Here is a 22,307-nt window from a genome sequence, read left to right as displayed (position 1 = left end):
TTAAGGTTTTTGTAACTACAAAGAAGATCAAAAAGAATTGGTACTGAGCAGGACAACACTTTAAAAAAAATATTCTGGAATAACTTTCACAAAGCCAAAACTCACAAATTAACCTTCTACAATTAAATTCTCACAAGAAAAATCCAATACCACCACTATAATAACTTGGGATCCATCAGTCAAAATTCATAATGTATAACTCTTTCCGGGATTAAGAAGAAAGTAAGCCTTCTCCTTTACTTTGGACAGCTTTTCTTCTAAAGACTTGTACCCCTTTTTAAGGAAGAAGTTTTGTCACTTGATCAGAAAGTGAAGACCTCAGTTCAATCTCTGTTAAAATTAAAGTCTTTTATCTCTGCTTCCCTGAAGGCAGCTCTTACCACTGGTCTAGACTCTGTTCTTACTCTTCCCCACTGCCCATCTGAACACAAAAGCAGCCAATACCACCAAGCAAGAGAACTTGCAATACTCAGGCACAGAAGAGCACGATTCTGCAGCCTAATGGTAAGAATCTCAACTTAAAGCTTGAAACATTTCCCACTATGGAAAAAAAAAAAAGCAACTTGTTTCAAAGTCAGTTTTATTACCCAGTGAGAGGGCAGAAGTGACACTTATCTTGACTGCTCTGTACTAAAATTAAGAACAAGATGCTTGCAAGTCAAGATAAGCCAAAAACATGAACGCAATCTTTCTTAAGTATTTCAGAATAATAAAGTTTGACAGTACTCAGCACGGAAGTGGCAGGTAGTTCCTGTGTGCCAGATACTCTTCTCCAGTCATAAGACAAAAGCGGGGATCCTTCTTGTGACGCACACTTCAAGATAACATCTTTTCCAATCTCCTGTGATCCTTCAATGGAACATTTAGTTCTTGCTGGCCTTACTAATAAACAAAGTATTATTGAATTAATAATAGTCACAATAAAAATGCTTGCTAGTTGTGTTCTAGTAGGTCAGTCCATTTTGCTAAAGACAAAGCTTGTGCAACAAACCATTTATATGCATGGAAAGACTTTCCATGAAATACAAGCCACATGTAGAACTTTTCAAATGCTCATTATTTTGAGTATTGTTCCCTTCATCCCACGGACCAGAATCGTATCTAAATCTTTGCACAGCAAGGTTTTGGTAGCAGAAGGGCTGCAGGGGTGGCTTCTGCGGGAAGCTGCTAGAAGCTTCCCCCATGTCCAATAGTCAATGCCAGACGGCTCCAAGATGGACCCATCGCTGGCCAGCAACGGTGGTGGTGCGCCTCTGGCATAACATAGTTAAGAAGGGGAAAAAAAAAACCTCTGAGGAGCAGCATTTCCAGCCAGGGAGAGGAGTGAGAACATGAAAGAGGGGGAGGAAGTGCTCCAGGTGCTGGAGCAGAGATTCCCCTGCAGCCCGTGGTAAAGATCATAGTGAGGCAGGCTGTCCCCCTGTAGCACACGGAGGTTGATAGTGGAGCAGATATCCACCTGCAGCCCATGGAGGACCCCACACCAGAGCAGGTAGATGGACCTGAAGGAGACTGTGACCCTGTGGGAAGCCCATGCTGGAGCAGGCTCCTGGCAGGACCTGTGGCCCTGTGGAAAGAGGAGCCCATGCTGGAACAGGTTTGCTGGCAGGACTTGTGACCTCATGGGGGACCCACACTGGAACAGTCTGGTTTTCGTGTTTTCGAAACAGGTGTTTTCGTTTTATGTATCAAATATAGGATGGAATAAACACCAAAAAAAGTACCACTGAAAACTCAAGAAAAACATTATCTTACCAAGTACAGTCAACTGTATTTTTTGGCTTTGAACTCCAGGAGCCTTCTTCACTTTGCACTGGTATGTGCCAGTGTCTGCTGACTTTAAATTCAGGATATCCAATGAACCATCACCAGATCTGGGATCAGGATTAGTAAACTGCATCCGCTCAGTCATAGCAGCATAATAATGATTATAAATCCTGTCTACAGCATACATAATTATCTAGAAAAAAAGAAATATGATTCAGAAATCCACTTGGCATTTAAATATTCAAAATAATTTGGTATCTTCAGATCCTTGACAGTTTCTTTCTACTGTTTTACATAATCCCAGAAGCGTGACATAGCCAAATACCTGAATCTTAAAAACATCACACACAGTACTCTAGTGAACACTCCAACCAAGTAGCGGCATGTCAGCATTGACTTCTAGCTGAAAGAAAACTGCCTAAAATTGCTCTAATCTTCATTCTGTCAAACCTCTCTACTAAAAGGAGTCATCTTTTTGATAAGGCTTCTGAAGAAAGGGAAGAGTTAATAATTAACAAAAGGAGTTAATATCTTTAACATCAAATTCACTGAAATCAGTTTTCAATCACGAAAATAATGCAGGTACAAAAGCATAGTAACTGAAATGTAACTGAAATGGTTTTAATTTTAGAGTTCTCATTTAGAAGACAAGTTTATAGTGAAGAAATTTCTTCACGTTTCACACTTAATCTGCCATTCCAAAGCTTCCACTATATTTCATATAACTGGTGCTTCAAAGTAATTTAAGATCACAAGCATCTCAACCTGAAAAGGTGGAAGTTTAAAAAGTCAGTAACAAAGTTCATACATTGTTGACCTACTCAAACAATTAAATTAACATTGTCCAAAAAAAGTCTCTACTTACTATTTGTTCCTTCTTTTGATTATCTGCTGGTATCAATACCCACTCAATATCTAGTGGGCCTTCATCTTCTTCTGAGAGTACAAAAGTACATGGCAACGTAACTTTCTCTCCTTGTGCTTTTTCAAACGTTGATTGGTCAAGCGAAGTTATGCTTAGGCTTCTTGTTAGACCTATAAAAATATATTTTTGTTTTAAAAACACTTCACATGTAGTTTCACTAAGTGTTCTACTATATATTTTTATACATTCAAATCCATCATATACTTTTCCTGTATAGAAATCATGTCATTAGTCAGACTTGTCACCACTTAAGAGATCCTGTGCAATACATTACTGAACACAATGCAAAGTCATGTACTGTTCATTTGGAATCATATCCAACAGGTAGTTACATCTTTCAAACCATACTTTTTTTTTTTTTTTGTACAAGTCAAGTCCCATATGAAGATAAATAAATCAAAATTTTCAGCAACAGTTTTTTCAAGTTATTAGAAAACCACCCTACCACTACTCCCCCCTCATTGGTAAAATGAGAGCATGGAACAGTGATGAAGTCTGCCAGGGTGGACAGAATTATTGTGAAGTCCTGGGTTAGATCAAGTTAAGTTACTCTGCCTTAAGGGCTGTTCTATCTACAGGTAGTGGACAAATCAATCCTTTCCAAAAATCTCCATGAGTTTTTAGATTTGTTTGCCCTTTCTGCTTGTCTTACTCCTCAAAACAATGCTGTGTAATCCTTATCTGCATGCCTCAAAGGAAAACACATTTCCAAACAGCAAATTTTCCTCAATTCAGCCCTGAAAAATAATCCATATAGGGTGACCCAAACAGACTTACTCAAAAGGTCTGAATCAAGATTCCCCCTCTTTTACAACAAACATGCAATCACAATCAGGAAGTGGAAAGTTCCATTTGCCCGAAACAGGTTTGGCATTTGTACATCCACTGTTTTGTCTATCTTGCTGGGTACCAAGCTCAGATTTTCACAGTCATTTGATGCATGTAGGTTGCTGCCCATCACAGCTAGACAGTCACACGGATATTTCCACAGCCAGAACAGATGCAAGGCCACAAGAAGAGTAGCCAGTGAGAAAATAGATCAATTTGGTGCATCCGTAGAATCATAGCCTCAGATGGAATAAAATTAAAAATTACTATAAGCAGTGAGCTTATGCTCTAACTTGCACTTCTGCGCTAGCTCAAGTTATTATCTAACTTGCACTTGTCCATATAGTAGAGAAGGTACTAGTAGTATGTTTCTGCAGTAGATCAGACTGCAACAGCAATCCTTCCACCTTACTAAAATTTTGCTCTGCATAAATTCTTTAGATTCTTTACCTGATGTCCAAAATTATCTTTAACATGTATTTATTAATAATAATAATAATAAATCATTCAAAAAGACAAGCACCTGACATATTAAATTCCAGACAAAAGCCTCCAAGAAATGACCTTCACAATTGTTAATTACAAACATACAGTTACAAATTAGGTAGGATTATTTTGCTTCCTACCATTCATGGTATTGCTTTGCATGGTATTACCTTAATTCCAGAAAAAAAAACGCCAAGAACATAAATTTGAGTTACAGAAGAGATTTAGCTTCAATGTTTCTTACCAACACATGTACACCTTTTGAAGAACCATAGAATGGTTAGGGTTGGAAGGGACCTCAAATATCATCTAGTTCCAACCCCCCTGCTGCGGACAGGGACACCCTCCACTAAGACCACATTGCCCAAAGCCTCATAATTCTAACATGTTTATATATCACCTTTTTTCTGACCACAGTAAACATATCTAAGCAACTAATTCTCTGCTACTAGGCTAAATTAATACTATTTCCTAAATGGTACTGATCTCCATGAATACTAGTTGACTTGCCATAGATGCTATCCCCTTCTAAAGGATCCTTTGAGATTTCCAAGTGTAAAACTAGCTGTTCTAAACCTCTTAAAAAGGTCATTTGACAAGTGAAATATATTACAGTGTAATCCTTAAGTTTGGTCAGCTTTGCATAAACAAAGACAGTATTACTACTATCATCTCTAGAAATGGGTAGATTCAGAGTACATTCATGTTTCAATAAAACACAGTAGCAAAGAATGCAAATTCCTAATCTTTTTTTCAGTGACTTCCATACTCTTCTGTTCCCCTCTCCCCCACTGCCTCATTAGGGAGCAGTAACACAATATTCTCAAGCTAATCTCCAAATTGCATTTCTGCATTTTCATTTTGCTATATTAAAGAAGTGAGATGGGATGTCAAGGACAGTTTAGTAACTGCTATTACTTCCTTAGAAGTCTCATATCTGTAACTCAGAAAATTAAAAGCTTTCATTCCGAAATAAGAGTTAATCACTGAAGCAGTATTTCTGCTCTGTGACAGCATCTCCAATAACAATTACTTTGCCATCTGAGGTTCCACAATAAGATAACCACAGACCACATGTTTGTTCTCCCCTCAAGGGGACCTGCTGAGGATTTCACCAAGTGTTCAGTAATTCAGTTAAGAGCAACACGATGACATCTGTCTCTTTGTAGTAGGTAATGGGTAACAGAATTCATACTCTGGAGATCCTATAACACATCTGTACTACTAAAAAGTATAACCCCCTGAAAAAAAGTATAAGCCTGCTGAAACACACAACATGGTTGAAACAAACTGGACAGATGAGTGTTCATATCTCCATTTTTTGACTAATTTTCTGAACAAACAGGACTTGTATAATCAGTGTTTTATTTCTCTCCTTCTGCCGTTACTTGTTCATCTCTGACAATTTCAACCAAATACAAAAGCAGAGATAACTGTCCCATACAACCAGAAGTTCCTGAAGTTAATTCATTTGTTCTGACTTAGCTAAGAAGCATTAGATTCTTCGACTATCTCTTGCCTCTTCATTGCTGGACCACTCCGTACGTGAACAATTTCAAAGTGGACGTTACGCAAACTGTTTCTCATCCAGATGGCAGAACACAGAGAGGGAACAAGTTCACTGGGAATGGGGAAGAAAAGTGATGTTAAAAGCTGGAAGTACTACATTTCAGAGAGACCCTCCTAGGAAACTAGGGTCCAATCAATCTGCCTATCACATGGCAGCTTGCTTAAAGTGCTTTAAAAGCCACAAACAGCAAAGAGTTCAGTCTGAGCTTCTACTACAGCACTGATTCCTCTAATCCAAAGGATATGAAACAACATAGTGACTACAAGCCAAATAAAAGCAGCACCCAACTGCCTAAAGTGACTTGCCAGAAATTTATCCCACGTAAAAGATTGTTACAAAAAACTGAAACTCTTGAAGTGTGAGTAGTATGTTCACACACACTGACCGCATGTAAACATGTCAATGGAAGATAAAGCACATGAATCTCAGCATAGCTCTCAACAATCATTCCTGCAAGTGAAGCTTCTCTGAGCCTTCTAAGTCTCAGAGATTTTTCACAAATCTCAATTCCTTTCTTACTGCGCATATCCCAGTGCCTCATTCTTATTACACTAGTGCTCCACATTCTCTTTCCTAAGCTAAGAACACAAGCATATAAAGCTATTTTCCACTTTATTTTTTCTGTCAACATTAGAATGACAGGCATAAGCAGCAAGCATCTCAATTAAGGTAGGTGTCAGAGCTAGTCGGGTTTGAACTAAGCATTAGCAATACAAGGGAGTGGCAGGTAATACTAGTTGGAGATTCCCTATTCCCTTCTGCAAGAGGAGACACAAACATCTGCTACCAGATATGCTGGTGAAGGAGGTTTGCCCAGATTCAGCATGTTGGAGAGACTGCCAAGGCTCCTCTGACCCATGGACTATTAACTATTAAACTATTACCCCTTATTATTATCACTATTGCCTTCTTTTTTTTTTTTTTTTAAAAAAAAACACAAACAAACAAATCCTATTACTATTACCTACTCACACAGGCACCCATGCTACTAAGAAAGGAGACCTGGAGCAAATCAGGAGTGACTAAAGAACTCCAGGGGCAAAGGAGAAGGACATGGGGACCCCAGAGGATGTTTGTTCTCTTTGGCCTTTCATGTGAAGAGGAAAGGGCTTGTGGAGACACATCCTACAAGGTAACAACTCTCTGCAGCACTGGTACTGCAGGCAGTGTTTTAATTTTTATGGCCAGAAGTACCATTGAGAAATGAGGGCTGCTAAGTGAAAGATAGGATCCACTTGACAATGTGGGCTAGGAACATCCTCATCAAATCTGGTGACAAGCACTTTAAATGAGAGGTCTATCAGGGAATGGAGATAGATGCTTGCAATTAAGGGAGAGAATAGAGATTCACACATTAAGTACATGGGTCAGGTTGGTGGGAGGAAGAGACACCTTAGCAAGGCTGAAACATGTTGAAAGGGGAACCATCTCAATCACCTGTACACAGAACCATGACTCTGGAGTTAACTGAGACATGTGGGATAGCTTGCACGACTGGACCTTTGCCATGGACGCAAACAGGCTTTTTAAGAAAGCCAGGAAGGAAAGAACAGCAGGTGAATTGCCCTCTACCTGAAGGAGCAGCTGTAACAGAAAAATCTGTTTTATGGGACAGGCACAGGCTAGTTGAGAGCTTGTGAGTCAGCATTAAAGGAGAGGTCCTTATGGACAACATCACAGTCCAAATTTGTTACAAGCCAAGGGTGAGAAAGCAGATGAAGTATTTTCCATCAACTCCAGAAAGTGTCTAAAATCACAGAGCCTGGTTATTGTGGGACACTTTAACCTCCCTGACATCTACTAGAAGGGCAACAAAACAGGACACAAACAATCTAGGAGGCTTCTGGAGGGTTTCAGGGAAAAACAGCTGCTAAACCCATTTGATACTTTCTTGGAATTGCTTTCAACAAAAAAACAAACAAAAACCAAACAAAAAAATCCAAAAAAACAACCAAACAAAAACAAAAAAGGAAGGAAGAACTTGCTGGGGATGGGATCAATGGCAGCCTTGACTGTAGTCACCATGAAACAGTGGAGTTCAAAATCCTGAGGAGCGAGGAAGGCACATCCAGTATAGACCCTGCACTTCAGAAGGGCAGGCTGACTTATTCAGTAGGTAGAATTCTGTGGGACCCAGTTCTGAAAGGCAAAAGAGGTTGAGAAAGCTAGCAGGTACTTAAGGACAACTGCTTCTAGCCACACAAAAACTACATCCCAGCACTCAGGAAAATGAGTAGATTGATCGGCAGCTTGGCCCAAGGAGGAGGAAGGAAAAACAGTCTACCAATGGAGGAATACAGAAATATTGCCCAGGCATGCAGCGTCCCTGCTAGGGAAATCAAAACCCAACCAAAGCTGAAAGAAGGGACCTAAGTGCAACACGGAAAGCTTCTTCTAGTACATGAGCAGTAAAGAATCAAAAAGGAAAATAGGACAGGTGATTTAGTGACAGCTGACACAGACAAGCCCGAAGTACTCAGTTTGACTCTGCTTGGAGCAGAAGGTTGGCTGACTGAGGTCACGTCTAACACAAACAATTCTCTAACTGCATTAAAGAACTATTTGAAGCCAATGCACATAGCGACAACATGACATTTTCTCCAAGGTTTCCCAAGCCTCATCTCCCTTAAATTTCCAGTCAAATCAGGAAGATTCAGTTTCTCTTCACTCCGCTACTTTGATCCACTCATGTTTTGAGGAGCATGTGTGGCATCTAACCACTAGTACGTGACAGGCAGACATTTTATCAAGCTAAGATCTATATTTGTTTTGGTTAGTGGGGTTTCATGGATAAATTTCAGACCTTTTTCAGACTTGCTTTAACACACCAGAAAGATGAGGATTCCTCAAGTCAGTTATCCTGTTTATTCAAATACACTTAGCATTAAAATATCTGATTTTTAATTGCAGCAAACAAACCACTGCAAAGCTTAGACTCAGAAGCATGCAACAGATTCTGAAAAAAAAAAAAAACCCCAAACAACTGAAAACTATCAACATAGAAGTGCAATTGGTTCATATGCATGTATATTGTTCCCCAAATATTTTGCAAGGAGAACACGTGCCATATGCAGTTGGGGCAAGCAAGATGATGAACCTTTGTGACTGGGTGAGAAGAGACAAGTACCATTCGTCGATGCAGAATACTAAGTATTATCCCTTATACAAATTTACATCATAGAATCATAGAATGGTTTGGGTTGGAAGGGACCTTAAAGATCATCTAGTTCCAACCCCCCTGCTGCAGGCAGGGACACCCTCAACTAGACCACGTTGCCGAAAGCCTCATCCAACCTGGCCTTGAACACTTCCAGGGGTGGGGCATCCACAACCTCTTTGGGCAACCTGTTCCAGTGCCTCACCACCCTCACAGTAAAGAATTTCTTTCTAACATCTAATCTAAACCGATATCAGAAGAAGGTAAGAGGTCAGTACACATTTTGGATTCTGAGCATTGAGATTTAGGTTTCTTAATGTGGAATTGAGTACTCTTTCTCTGGGAAATTGACCCTAAAGAGCATGCAAGCTATATCTGCATGACTGAACAAGTTCTTTGCATGATTTCTGAAGGGGTGCAAACCAGTACACCAGTACATTTTTAGACTAAACTGTAGTTCCTTCTAAATATCTGGACAAAACTTCAAATACCACTCAAGTGGAACACAAACTACATTATTAATATTTTTAAGAATAATCTAGGGAAAATTAAATGTTTGAATGAATTTGATGGAAACTGTTTTCTAGTATAAAAGAATCTTCAACACAGAAAACGAACAAAAAATTAAAATGAAGCAATGCTTTCTTCATTCCAACACAGATACACACCTGTAATATATACCAACAAATAACAGAAAGCAAATTTTTATTAGATTAATTATTTATGCACTTAGTATTTTCTTATTTAAATGAAAAAAAAAAATTCAGGATACACTGCAATTCTGGATTGCTGGCTTACACAAAATTAAGTGTAAATTTAAACTTGGCATGAACGTTCCTGACATCAGATAGCGCTATGTTACAGAAGCATTACGTAACCCACTAGACACAGTCCCTCCCTAAATGGGTAACAGGAGAGGAACACAATCAGCTCGAACAGCAGAAGGTATGGCGGCTGACATACACCAAGGAGGCAGGAGCAGGGGAGATGCACCACGAAGGCAGGACTGCCGTCAGGTACAAACCGATGTCCGAAATGGCAATCACTGAGGAGCACAACTGCAAAGACGCACAATCTGCTTCTACATGGGGTAAGAATTGAGTTCAGAGATGCTGCTGTACTTAAAGCCATATGTGATCCATCTGCAATCTGCATTTGCACAGTACTTCAACTTTACTAGCAGGGTCTCCAAAAAAACACCTTTTTTGCCAATACCTGCTTGTAAACAAGGAATGGCTGTAAACACATAAATGCTTCTCTTCACAGAATGAGGCCTTAAGAAGTAAACAACACTGACAACCAGAAATCCATGTTAGCGCTTTGAGCAATACAAGCTATAAAATCCCCTTAAAACTCTTCAGCTTAGACTCTTGTTTCAAAAACAGATCATAGCTGTAGCTGTGATCAAATCTTTTCACTTGACAGACTTCAGTCTCAAGAACCAACTAACCACAATCCCTGTTTTACTTCTGAATATGCCTCTCATCCACAGTTAATTTCCCACTTTTTTTTAGCTAGCTTTAATGGTATTTTAAAGCAAAATTCCCCAACTCTCCCCTTTCCCACCTCCACTCAGACAGAAATTCTACAACATCTTATTTCAAAACCACATTTCTGAAAAAAGGCCCTGAAGAACTGAGGGAGTCAATTTAAGTTTACACCCTTGGCAAGTAGGGAGTACACACCGAGGTAGGTACACACTGAGGAGTGCCTAGCAGAGGGAGACTTCCCAGTGTTTACTAGCCCAATCTAGGACAAACATAAGTTTCCTTTGTGGCTGAAATCCCCACAAGAAGTCCCCATCTCATAATCTTCTCCTGCTTCCTCAATACACAAAACTTCAGTATCCACAAGTGATGCCAAAACAAGCCTCTACAAGGCAGAGTGCTGATAATGAAGTGGATTAAAAGTTGCTTTTGCAGAAGTGAAGGGAAAAGAATATTTGACACTACTCATTTTAGTGATTTTTACAGCACCCAGGAGCTAAGTCACATTGGCACAGCCAAGATGGCCACAAGCTGCCGAGTTTCCTTATGCTGCTTTGCCGCAGTTTATCGTAACTGACTGCACCGCAAGCTGAATCCTAGCTTTATCAGTGAGACTCCCAAAGGCCAAAAAAGCCCAGCATCAGATTTGGGTTTCCAGTATCAAACCTCCAACAGCACAAGCAAGGCCCCATTACAGTCACAGCTTTCAAGAATTTGGGCCCAAAACGCTATGAAGCTTTGGTGCATCTAATTTTCCATGTCATAAACCCTACAACTTCTGGCAAGCGTCATCATACTGCAAGAGATCCTGAAAACATTATGTCCCCAGTCCTGATGAAGTCTGACACAGATTAAGGCAGACTTAACCCCACTTCGGTTTGCAAGAAGTTATATCAGGCTTCAGAAATTCAGGCTGAGCAACTTGGAGGGACAGAGTGTGAACGGAAGAGAGTCAATTCCAGTTTTTCAATCAGCTCTAGTCATACCTACTTCCTCAACTTCACTGTTTTCCCATAGGACACATGACATGGAACAACACAAAGAAAGGTCGCTAATGAGCCTTCTTTAAATTAATAAACATTAAAGGAACAATAGCAATAAAGAAGAAAAAGATAAGTTTAGTAGAAGGATTAAAAAATTAGTTGTCTTCCCTTTTGAAAGCAAATTCAACAGATCTGGGGACTTCTGATGTGAGAATGGCTGTGAAAGAGAATTTTAGTGTTTCAAAGTACACATATATCCTCATAAAATTCTGGACATAATCTGAAATACATATTAGCTCAAAACACATCCTGTTAATTTAGTCAGGCACCTAGGTACCAAAGAACACTTTACCTTCAGAGCAACCTCACCTGAGGTAAGAATAAGTAAGACATAAGGGAAAGGAGCAAGTAAGTAACAAACAATAAACTACCAAAAGCAAGATAATCATGCAACAGTGAATAAAACAAGAAAAGAAAAAATGGCACAGCATTACTGCACCTGAATCTATAGCAGATATGTATCCAAAGGGCAGGTTTGGTTTTAGTATGTAATGACTGTAGAACTCCATAGAGAATGCAGATTTTTAGGATAATTCACTGCTGATAAAGGCAAATTGCACAGCTTTTTCTAACAAAGAAAGTACTGTCCTGCTAGTACCAAAAGTGTTAAACAGTTAATGTTTAATATGCTCCACAGACCACATTTTTCCCATGCTTGACAATGCTACAATACAAATTTCATACAAATGCACAGTTCACAGTATTAAAAAAAATCCAAAACCCCACACCATCTTAGCAAAAGCATCAAGCACTTCTAAATCTAACATTTCCAAAGCTACTGACATCAACACACTACATAACTCTCTATTTAAACCTCAAAAAGGCCCAGTCCAAAAAGTCAGAAGATAAAAACTTGCCTCTCTATACTAGCCTAAGTCCACCAGGCAGAACACTGAAGACAGAGATTTAGCATTCAGACAAAAAAAAATGTTCACTCCTGCATTTCATACCTCCCAGACAGTGCTCTCTAAGCTAATCAGTCACACATCTTAATGACGCCCTTCTGCTATGCAAAAAAGATACAATTTATGGGGAAAAAAAAAAAAAAGTAAAGACAACCCAGGAACAAAAACACTCACCTAGAAGAGATTTGGCTCCCAGTCCTTGCTCCAAACACTGTCTCCTCCTTCCTAGTCCATTTAGTCCCAGGCTAAATATAAAAACAGTTCAGGAAACTAAATCCACCAAACAATTTCTGGAGAAAACAGCTTGAGTTTTATATGGACACTTAGTAGAGGCAAGATTTTAAATCCCTCTCTTTCACATTTCATCTCAGCTGCCCTACTGATAGCAGAATAAAGCTGAATGACCAAACTACCAGAGCTCTGGTCTGGTTAAGTTTTCAGGACGCTTTTTCCACAGGTGGTGCAGCTAAAAGACTGACATGCATGAAGGAAGGTTCTGCCATATGCTACAAAGACAAGACTGATGAAGCAGCAGGCGCTCTTAAAGTAAAATAAGGAAAAAAACCTACATGTCAGAATAAGACTGGCAAAGTTCTACTACCTGGATAGTCAACTCTGCTGCTGCTGGATTTCAATGTGTTTGTATTTCCAAACTTCTCTTCCTCTGAGCAACCAGGGGAGAAGCACCACTTTTCTAAGGCACATTTACTGGGCAGTCTACCAGTTGTACTTACCCTTAAAATAATCAGTGTAATATTACTTCTTCAAACCATGGATTAACTTTCTCCCTGCCTATTTCTGACTTTTATCTGCTTTGACAATTAACGGACTCCACAACTAAGTCTTACATTCCTTTCTACTGTCTGATGCCCAGACTCACAAGAAACGACGTGGTCTTCAGCAACCACTGAAATCTGACCAGTTCCAAAAATTGAAGTTTTGCCACTCTAAGCTCCCAATTTCTGCAGAACAGCTCAAAAAGACCTATTCCCCTTTGGAATACTACAAACACCGCCCTTAAGGTGATCTGCTTTGAACAGAAGCCAAAGCTGAAGCAATACTTCATTGGTCTAGCCTGAAAAATCTGACAAAATCCATCAGTTCAACCATAACTGTTAAGTTACTGAGTATCTACCAAAGTTCACCTGAATCCACAAATCCTATGTCAAATCACACAAGCAAAAAAACCACCCTAAACCAACAGGACACAGGCTAAGCATATGTCTTCAAAGACAGAAAAAAAAGCCCAAACCTTCTTTCAGTCTGGATGTCCTCAGACAGCATTAAATTAATAACTAGCTCTAATTCATGTAGTATTGCATACCCATGCCCCAGTTTAAAACATACTGCACAATTAAGTTAGAAGTTACTCATCCCTCTCAATCGAATAATAAAAAAAAAAAATCTTAATTTCAAGACTCATAAATAGAACTACAAGTAACCCCAACCCTGCAATACACAGCAAGAGCTTAATTTCACTTCCAACCACAATTCACTGATCAGCTGGCATAGCTATGCAACTAAAAAAACCTAGAAATCACGGGCTAAAGCTTTACTGATCTTTTACTTCCTCCCTCCAACTTCTGCTTCTTCCCTGACATCCCCTTTGCCTTCAGATTCTATCCAACATCCTTTTCCTTACAACTGCCCTTGTGCTCCTTACTTGTTCAGCACATTCTTGAAGCTTTTTTGTTGCTAAACCCGAAGTCATTGGCTGAGTATCCTAGCAACTGCAGCAATTGATGACCTGACTGGAGAGGGACGTGCTTATCACGTTGAGAGAGGGGGCATTTGTGTTTCATTACTGAAGGAAAGAATACGCTTTTGGGGGAGGGCAACATAAAGGGGGAGGGCAACATAAAGGGAGAGGAGATATGGTAACAAAAATTGGGATTAATCTTAATTTTAAGCACAGAAATACCATCTAGCCCCACTTCTACAGAAGATCACTATGAGTTCTGAGTTTTCATGCTTGGTAACATTTAAACGATCCAGCATGACCTAATTCAACCCGCTGTATTAAGGGAATGACAACTAGAATACTTTGGATTTGCTGAGGTCCTGCCCTCTCATCCTCGGGTTTGATGCCGTCACTTTCCTTTACGCCAGTATAATGCTTTATGCAAAAAGGCAGAAGGCCAGAACGAAGAGCTGACTCTGCTAAAAACTGACACTGCACAGAAGTTTTGCTTTTTCTCTCTTGGTGGGGTTCTCTGAATGCTGGTCCCCCTAACAGAAGGTTAAGTGGCAGGAGCACAAAGCCAGAGACAGAAAAGCTGTGAGGCTGCCCTAGCTGGATGAGGGTTTGCTTAGGCTGCCAGGGAACCCCACCCACAGCGCAATTTCATGTTGCACCCACAGCAGCCAGGCGCTGCCGGCCCTCAGAGCCGCGCAGCCAACAAGTGGTTTGAATTCCTGAACTCACCCAATAGGAAAACAACATACTCAACAACAACAACAAAAAGTTTTCTTTAGTATCAGCTGAACAGACTCACGCAGCAGCTGCACGACACTGCTCCGACACAAGGGAGGGAAGAAGGAGCCCAACACCATCGCTGGAAGTAGCAACAACCTCAACAGACACATGAAGTTATACCAGATGTAACCACATCACATATGTAATGCGGCTAGGTGTAACGTGAAACTGTACCTTCAGACTGCACTTAAGAGCCATTAAGGAACTACCTAGAAATAGTATTAAGAAGCATAAAATGAAATGATGGCCAACCATTACAAAGACATTTTTTCAGGGGGAAAAAAAAAATCAGAACCAAAATTCTGACATGATTTATTCACACAAAAGCCCACCTCTCCTCTACCAAGTCTACATCAACTGCATGAGCTGTTCTTGCTTTTAGCCCTGCAAGTCACCTATTTTCCAATTATAAACTGATGGTGAAGGCTTATACAGTCACTCAGCAATCAAGTCACATGATTCGATTTTTTTTCCCCTGCCAATTTGATGGCATTTAAAAGGAAACTGAATGAATCAACCCTTTCGCAATGTGAACGCATTAGGCACATCTGTCAGTCAATGCATTGGGGAGTTAAGTACAATCAAACACTTAACTGAGCAGCCATATTATTTTCACTTGAGTAAAGGGGTTTTGGCTCTTCTGAGCTACTGAACAAGCAATACTTTTTCCTAGCACATTCAAGTTTTGCATTAAGATTGAAAATTATTTCATTCAGTAGTACAGGGTTGGGGTTTTGGGGTTTGGGTTGTTTTGTTGTTGCTGGTTTGTTGGTTTGTTTTTTTAAATAAAAAGGTGAAGCATCACAATGACAGAAAGAAGTGTCCGTCTGCCTGCTTTTGCTTCCCTTCCCACCCTCCTCCACATAAGAAACAGCCAGAAAGGCATAAGCTCAAAGAATTAGAATATACACCCTAAATAACCACAAAGATAACTAGTCATTTAAAAATTTAGGGAGGCCTTAAAATATACACACACACATTATTTTTACATGACTGATAACAACTGCCTTGAAACATCCCTTGTAGCTTATGCTGTTAATACATCTAAAAGGAAGAACTGAAAATGCAGGATCAGAGAATATATGAAATTCCAATTCCCTATACAAACTTATTCTGCACAAGTTAAAACAGTTTACGAAAATTCTCATACCTCCTTCTACACACTGCAAATACTTCTTGTTGATTAATCATCTTTCAACATACTAAACATAGGTTTTAGCTATAGGGCATGAAAAACATATCTATCAAAAAAAAAGTACCAGCAAGTGGAACTGCAAGATTTGTGACCATCAAGTACCTCAGATGCTTCTTAACAGTAGCTAAAGGACATCACAGCACTGGTGAATGGCTTCAGCCTACAGCCAATAAAGCTCCAAATCTTGCCTCTCTATCACATCACGAGTTTTGAATATATGATGCAATAAGTAGGCAACATCAAAAAAAATAAAATCAATACACACCGCTCATATGGGTTTGAGGTATCAGCTGACTCTCTTTTGTTACAACTCAGACTCGATCTCACGGAGTTGGATCAGGAAAAGGAACAGGTAGAAAACTGACCTTACAAAAATTTAGTATTTTTCTGACTTTGAAACTCCTTCAACTGGCTTGCCACAGAGTCAGACGAATGCCTAGTACAACATGAAACGGGATGCAAAAATAATCTTTGAGATAACAACATCTAGCCATTCAAGTGATTGCCCGATTTAGCAATGCAGTCAGACTCCCCAACTAAGCTTCCCCCAGGCCAAGGTTATACAGACATTTCTCTCCTATGGGAGAATATTGATCAAGCAGAATGGGTTTTCTCTCCTCATGCTCTTCTGCCATCCTTTCTGTTACTCATTCCTGCTCTGTACCAGGACAAGTTGGCAAAACTCTTTCTTGTTTCATATCCTGCAATCGAACCGGTTAAAAAAATTAAAGTTTTAAGCAGCCTCAACTCAGACCTATTCAACACACATGCAATCAAGGCAGTTGTGCAGTAAAGGAAATGACCAGCAAGGATGCAGGGGCTGCTTATGTTCAAGCTGCTACTGAAACAGGTTTCCATAGAACTATAGCTTCTCTGCCACTTACTCCCATGGCAACAGGCTGAAGTGGCTCTTCTTACAACCATCCCCTGAAAGATGCAAACTAGTAAAAAGAGGAATTCCCTGAAAAGAAAGGGGGGAAAAAAAAAAGGGAAGAGCAACTAAATTGATGTAATTGGGGGGGGGGGGGGAGGGGGAGGAGGGACTATTCTTACAAGCTGGTGAGCCACACAATTGTTGAAGGTTCTCCTTATTTATGTTTCACACAGTATCTAAAAGTCCATGAAATGAACCAGAAGTTGCAACAAGAGCAAAAACAGAATCCCTGCCATTAAAAGCTTATGAATCCATGCAAGGAACAACAAATGATTAAATTAGTATCATGAAACAATAGTGGCCCCCAAAACAAGCTGCGTAGTCTGTACAAATCTCTGCAGGCTCTGTGGCAAATGAGTTTTAAAATGCTCCAATACTGAGGCAGATTCAAAGATGCTTACAAGGAATCTCTCGAAGCATGAATGGAATCAGTAGCAAAGCATATAAGTGCTCATATGACAATTCATTTTTTGTAAAGCAGTGATGGAAGCTAAACCAGCCGTTTTTGAGTGGTAGATTCATCTCTAGATAAGCGGACTCAGCTTTGGAAGAGGCTGTGACAAGCACTGGAAGTGAAGACAGACAGGCAGCTGAAGTTTGATGCAACACAGGGGAAGCCAGTGCAGGGGAGGGGGGTAGTCAGAGGAGGCCAAAGTGACAAGCTGTAATAATCTTTACAGCAGCATTCTGAATGCATAAAATACCTTCTGATAAACACAAGATTAGTTAAGGCAAAATGACTGTAAAACAGATCTCATGGTCGATGTCAGTAACTAGTTGATTAAGTCATTCCTGGTTAAAGTTTTTCATACTTCTTGAAACACTACGATCCAGAAAACGTAGGAAAGCAGTCCTGAACTTCAAGTAACTTTTAATAGCAATGGACACTCAAGAGGAACTTGAACCCTGCAAACTGTTACAATTACTCTGCAACGGATAAAGTGTTCCAGGCTTAGCAATTAAGAGACCAGGATAGGAATGATCATTTAACTACTGCAGTAGTCAAATTTCTCATAATTTAAGCCTCTGTAAGATCCTGTTGCATGCATAAAAACATGGACAGGCTTAAGTTCCTTATTATACATATCTGACAAAGCGTACTAGCCACCAAACGCTGACTTACCACATCTGCATTAGGTTCTGCTCCTACATGCATATTATTGGAAATACTTTAGCAAGTTTTATGAATACCACTTAACAATAGGACAATAACCACAGACTTTTATGAAAGCTTACCTGAACATTAGTTTTATTTAATAGCTTAACTTTCTATTAACAAAGCATCGCACATTGCAGAATTTCAATATAGTACAGCATTACCTATTCTTACTATTGTAAAAAAAATAAATGCAAAAAATTACCAACGCACAACCCAAGAGCAACAATAAAAAAATGACTATCACTACAGACTAAGGAAATTCCTGTGTATTTACCTTAAAACTCTACTCAAACTCTTATTCTCAATTTGAGCATTTACATGCACAGCATTACTATTTTGTATAACATATCTTCCGACAGCTAACTGGACATCACCAATGTAATCACTTTTTTATACCTATACAAAAATGGGTATTAATCGGGTTATGTTAACAGTTCATAGTTATTCAAAATTTGTGTTTTGTCATTACAAAAGTTTAACAGACACAGGTCACTATCTTATTTTTTAAATCAGGATCAGAAGCTAGGCACCTATGTTTATTTTCAGTCTTCTAAAACCCTACAAAAACTTGAATTTGCTCCAAATGTAACGAGGTTATTTCCCCAACACCGTATAGCCAGGAAAAGGTTACCAGTATGTACACAGTCCCCCTGAAGTCACAGCACAGGCAAACATGTGCTCAGTGTCACTGACAATGAGAAACAATAATTTCTTTATATTAGCTTTTGAGATGACAACACGTTCTGGAAAGCTTAGAATTAATCAAAAAGCATACACCACTTTATACATTCATAAGACCTAACAAAATGATCTGCCAGCACTTCACCACTGAGCTTTCCTCTTCAAACCAGAATTCTGTATTGCCCTTTGGAAAACGGTTTATTATTATCTCAGTAAAATATTTAAAGATCTGAAGAGGTACATCATTTCTATTACCCTATTCCAGAATTTATTGATGACAGCTATACAATATTGAAATTAAACAGAATTTGCACGTTTGGGGAATCCCCAACTACTTGAAATGACTCATACTTAACTACAGTACATACCAACAGACCCTTCAAATGGCCATCAAGTTCCCACTCACCACAGACTTGGAATGCATTTTTAGATAAAGAAGAATTACTACAATTAGAAAAGCTCTTATGAGTGCAGAAGTAGCCATCCAAATCTAAATTCATACCAGAAGTCTGCAAAACAGCATAAGACTGAATTTCACTACACCAACCTGTTTTGTGGTCATCTGCCAGAAGCATTAATGCAAGGAGAAACTGCTACAAGTTATTTATCAGTTGCACAGCCACGTAATACCAAGACAGTTACTAGAATTAATTCATTACTAATTACAATGATAGGGCAGAAAAGAACTGTTCTCTCCTAGTATCCTGAAACGCTCAAGGATGAACTCGTCCCTTCTTGCAAGGGAAAGGAAGTTCCCAATTTGGTTATTTATGACTGTGAAATTGACTTTAACAGAGGGATTACACCCCTGAGCAGGGTCCAGGGACAGCTTAAATCCACTTTCCTATTTCAACACATAACGGTATAGACCCCTTGCCTGCTGAAGGTGTATTTTGTACAGCCAAGACAGGCCTCCCTATTTACACAAAATCAGTTATTTTCAATCCTCTACTTTTAGTGACAGTGAAACAAGGAAAGTGAGGCTTACGTGGGGGAAAAAAAGCTGTGAAAATAGCACACAGTGGAAGCCTTAAAATAAGGCTTAAACTAACAAGTCATTCCAGTACTACAAACCCAAGTAAAGACTTCAGCACCTAGACAATCCTCCACTGCCAAGAGCTTTCACTCAGATGCACAAAAATTAGTTTCCTCTAAGTTTGGTCCATACGGACAACAGCAACTTACTGACATCTGCTCTCTCAGTGAAGGAAGTAATGAATACAGACCCAGAAATATTAACTCAGTCTGATGGGAAAAAAACCCACAAGCAAGCTCAGAGGATGTATGAACTCCTATGATTGATACATATATATAATTAAATTACTTCCTTTAGAGGACTGTGAAATGTGTGTGTCTTTCAAGGTACGGTCATCCAAATAACCGTGCAAAAGATATTCTTAAACAAAACACAAATATATTATTTTCTTTACAAAGTCATCCAATTTCACAGTGAAGTCTGAAGACACCTGTATACTTCAGTAAAGCTAGTGTAAAATTTTGTTCTGGTTTTACATTTCCTCATATATTAATTACTCCCAGCTTTATAGTGTCACAGCCTTTGATATCCTACTAGTGACTCCAGTCATTTGCAGTACATACAATAATTCCACTCACAGCAAACTCTTTTTGCAGCTTTAGTTACATTAAGTGTTTCAATATAAATCTTAATTGTTAACCTAGCCACAATCTACCTTGTTTCTAACTCTGCCTAGAGAAACAGAGTTAGTGCAGAACTCCTGGTATCCTTTCATACAGGAGATCAGAGTTTATCATTCCATTACAGACACAGAATTTTGATCCTGTGAGTAATTTCCCAAAACAGCAGCGACATCAACAAAGGCATTAACATTTCAACAGGATACAAAAAATGGCCTCCTGACACCACTAATACACATTTTACTGTGAACCTGAACCTCCATAGGAGTTTTGTTATCTTTTGTAGTTTCACATAAGTTTGGGTCAGCTTTAGTGGAAGCATTTTTTTTTTTTAAGATAATTTTATCAAACCTTAACATGGCACTACAACTGAGTTCATTACAGGAACCTCATAACATCTTATGTTTGAGATGAAAAATGTTTGCCTACTTTTTAGTAGCTCAGGCACTGTTTTGTTTGGTTTTGGTTTGGGTTTTTGGTGGGGTTTTTTGTTGGAGAATATCTACTCCTTTGTCTTCTCTGAGCAAGAAAAACAAATCAGTTTAGATCTAAGTCAACTCCCCCCCCCCCCGCAACTCTCTGTTACCTCCACAGAGTTCAACCACAGCCATTGACTCCAGGACAACTGGGTTGTGCGGGCTCTCGGGAAGCCACTTGGCCCCTTCCACCTTCCCAAAAGAGGACCAACCTTGAAGTCACATCCAGATACTAACGAGGTATTACACATGCAGGGTTGGTGTTGGTTTTGTTTAATGTTGGGGGTGTGTGGTTTTGTTTGGGGTTTTTTTTGTTCTTTTCACTTCGGTTTCCACGCGTGGCGCTCAGCCGCACGCCCGCAGCGGACACCGCTCCAGCCGACGTCCCTCCCCCCCCAGCCGCGCTCTCCGCCGGCCGCTCGCCCCGCCGGCCGGGGCGCATCCAGAGGCGGGACGCCGGGCGGGCACCACGGCACCCTACTGCCGCCGGGGCCCGCGCGGAAAGCCCGTCACGAACGGACTCCGCCGCCGCCTGAGGAAAAAGGGACGCCACGGGAGACACACGGAGCCCACAGCGGGGCGGATCGTCTCCAGCCACGCCGAGGGCTGCCCGGGAGGGAGGGGGGGGCGGGCGGGCAGAGGCAGGCGGGGCCGGGGAGGGAGGAGGAGGAGGAGGAGGGGGGAAGAGATAAACCGCGGCAGTGGCGCTGGCCGCCCCGCCGGCGAACAAAGCCCAAGTCGGCCCCGCAGCGCGCCCCAGCCGCCAGCGCCCTCCCGGGCACGGGCACCGCGCCTCAGCCACCGCTACGCGGCCGCACCCACTGGCGGACAGGGGACGGGCGACGACGCCCGCCCAGGAGAAGGGCTGGCAGAGACGGAGCCCCCCGCCCAGCCACGTCCCCCCCCCTCACACACACAGGCGGTCGGAGGTGCGGCGGGGCAGGAGCCCCCCGGTCAGCAGGGGAGAAGCGGGGCGGCCGGCAGCCGCCCGCCGTCCTTTCTCCCAACCCGACGGAGCCACCGCCACCACCTTTCCCCCTTCCCTTCCCTTCCGTCCGGTCCCGCCCCCCCCCACCTGCGCCCGGCGCCCACCTGCGGAGCAGAGCAGCACGAGGGACACCACCACCAGCGGCGGCTCCATGGCGCGGCGCGAGCGGCAGGCAACCGGCACCGGCAGCTCCGTCCCCGCGACTCCCAGCGGGCACCTCCCCCGCCCCGCGCGCACCGCCCAGCAGGTGAATCAGTTCAGCCCGTCACTTCCGGCCGGCACCCGCCCCAGCCCCCCGGGGGCCGCCGCGCGCCTGCCCCTGCTTCTCCCCCCTGCCCTTCCCCGGCCGCTCGGCGGGGGCCGCCCCGCACAGCGGCACCTGCAGCCGCCCCCGCCCGCCCGGCGCCGGCGCCGTGTTCCCCGGGGCAGCCGGAGGCCCTCGGCGCGGCAACACGTGCCCGCACACCTCGGCGAGGGGCAGCCCCCGCCCTCCGCCGGGCTGGCCGCGGCTCTCCGCGCCTCTGCAGGCGGGGCTCACCGGCGCCTGGGCCTGCCCCGCCGCCCGGCAGCGCAA

At 41.6% G+C, this 22,307-nt stretch overlaps 1 protein-coding gene across 3 annotated transcripts in view; it reads right to left on the bottom strand.

Annotated features, from left to right (window-relative positions):
* CXADR (CXADR Ig-like cell adhesion molecule) overlaps positions 1–21,988 on the bottom strand; it is a 37,399-nt gene extending 15,411 nt beyond the window's left edge. The window contains exons 1-5 of one of the 3 annotated variants that reach the window (XM_054804847.1): positions 21,838–21,956; positions 7,599–7,715; positions 2,633–2,802; positions 1,756–1,960; positions 727–882 (exon numbers count right to left, since the gene is read on the bottom strand). In XM_054804847.1, coding sequence (XP_054660822.1) covers positions 727–882; positions 1,756–1,954 — 355 coding nt within the window. In that variant the 5' untranslated portion in view covers positions 1,955–1,960; positions 2,633–2,802; positions 7,599–7,715; positions 21,838–21,956. Of the gene's footprint in view, positions 1–726; positions 883–1,755; positions 1,961–2,632; positions 2,803–7,598; positions 7,716–21,837 lie in introns of all 3 variants that reach the window. The other 2 variants (XM_054804832.1, XM_054804841.1) reach the window with 2 other exon arrangements.
* Between the last annotated feature and the right edge of the window lie 319 nt (positions 21,989–22,307).

The sequence above is a fragment of the Grus americana genome, chromosome 1 (genome assembly GCF_028858705.1).
Source record: "Grus americana isolate bGruAme1 chromosome 1, bGruAme1.mat, whole genome shotgun sequence".
Taxonomy (NCBI): domain Eukaryota; kingdom Metazoa; phylum Chordata; class Aves; order Gruiformes; family Gruidae; genus Grus; species Grus americana.
Note: the sequence above shows the minus strand (reverse complement) of the source record. Positions and strands in the feature narration are given on the sequence as shown.